General features: G+C 35.2%; 1 protein-coding gene across 1 annotated transcript; it reads right to left on the reverse strand.

Moving 5' to 3' along the window:
• Nucleotides 1-861, reverse strand: HELRODRAFT_184139 (hypothetical protein; the record flags this gene model as incomplete). The annotated part of the gene is made up of 1 exon (XM_009016567.1): nucleotides 1-861. The coding sequence occupies one exon, from the start codon at nucleotides 859-861 to the stop codon at nucleotides 1-3; it is 861 nt and encodes a 286-aa protein (XP_009014815.1).
• Between the last annotated feature and the right edge of the window lie 80 nt (nucleotides 862-941).

The raw sequence follows: 941 nt of genomic DNA on the forward strand, positions 1-941 counted from the left end.
TCAACAAATCTCTGCGCCTCCGTCGAGCAATGCCTTTTGGGGTAGTACACCTTCCACAGCAATATCGACGAATTTTCTTCTATAGAAATGTTTCCACTGAATATCTCGGGTATTTCGATTATATTGATAACTATTGTTTACTTCCAATCTGCGCTGCACTGAATTTCTTTGTATTTTAAATGAATTGTTGCAGTTTTTTGATAGATGACCAGGTTGTCGACATTTAAAACATAATCCTTTTCTCATAGCTTCTTCTTTAGTTTTGTCCAATATGCGTGGATTCGCTTCCTGTCTTGTATCAAACTGAGTAAATGCAGTGTCAACAAAAGAATTTTGTTCCGTTTCACGATGATATGATCTGTTATTATCCTTGACGTATGTCGCGGCATAATTATCAGCTATTCGTGCTAACTTATCACAATCTAACCAGCCATCTTGCTCCTGGCTAAGAACGAAATTTAAACAGTCTCTGGGTAGCAACTCCTTCATTCGGTCGGCCATTAATAAGTTCACTAGTTTATGAAAATCTGTTCCAATCTCTCTGCTTTTAAGATAAAAATTCCATAAGCTTTTTAACTTCGATAATAATAGTTGGTACGTTTCATTTGGTATTTTTTTCGTGCCGAAAAATTGTTCTCGCAATTTGACTGGACTGATTCTAAACTCGCTCAGTAGAAATTCTTTCAAAGTATTATAATCATCTAATTGTTGCACTGTTAATCGAGTTATAATAGACTTCGCTTTATCGTGTAAACACATTTGAAGAAGTCTTGACTTGACATCTTGATCAACTCCATTAGAACAGAAAGCGTTTTCGAGATGTACAAAAAAAGTTGGTAGTTCACTAGGGTTTTGGGGCATTTTCCACAATTGTTCTTTCATCGTGTCGCTGAACTTTTTAATTCTATTAATTAGCGAATTACTTTCCTTTTGTTTTAATA

The sequence above is a fragment of the Helobdella robusta genome (assembly GCF_000326865.2).
Source record: "Helobdella robusta unplaced genomic scaffold HELROscaffold_180, whole genome shotgun sequence".
Lineage (NCBI taxonomy): Eukaryota > Metazoa > Annelida > Clitellata > Rhynchobdellida > Glossiphoniidae > Helobdella > Helobdella robusta.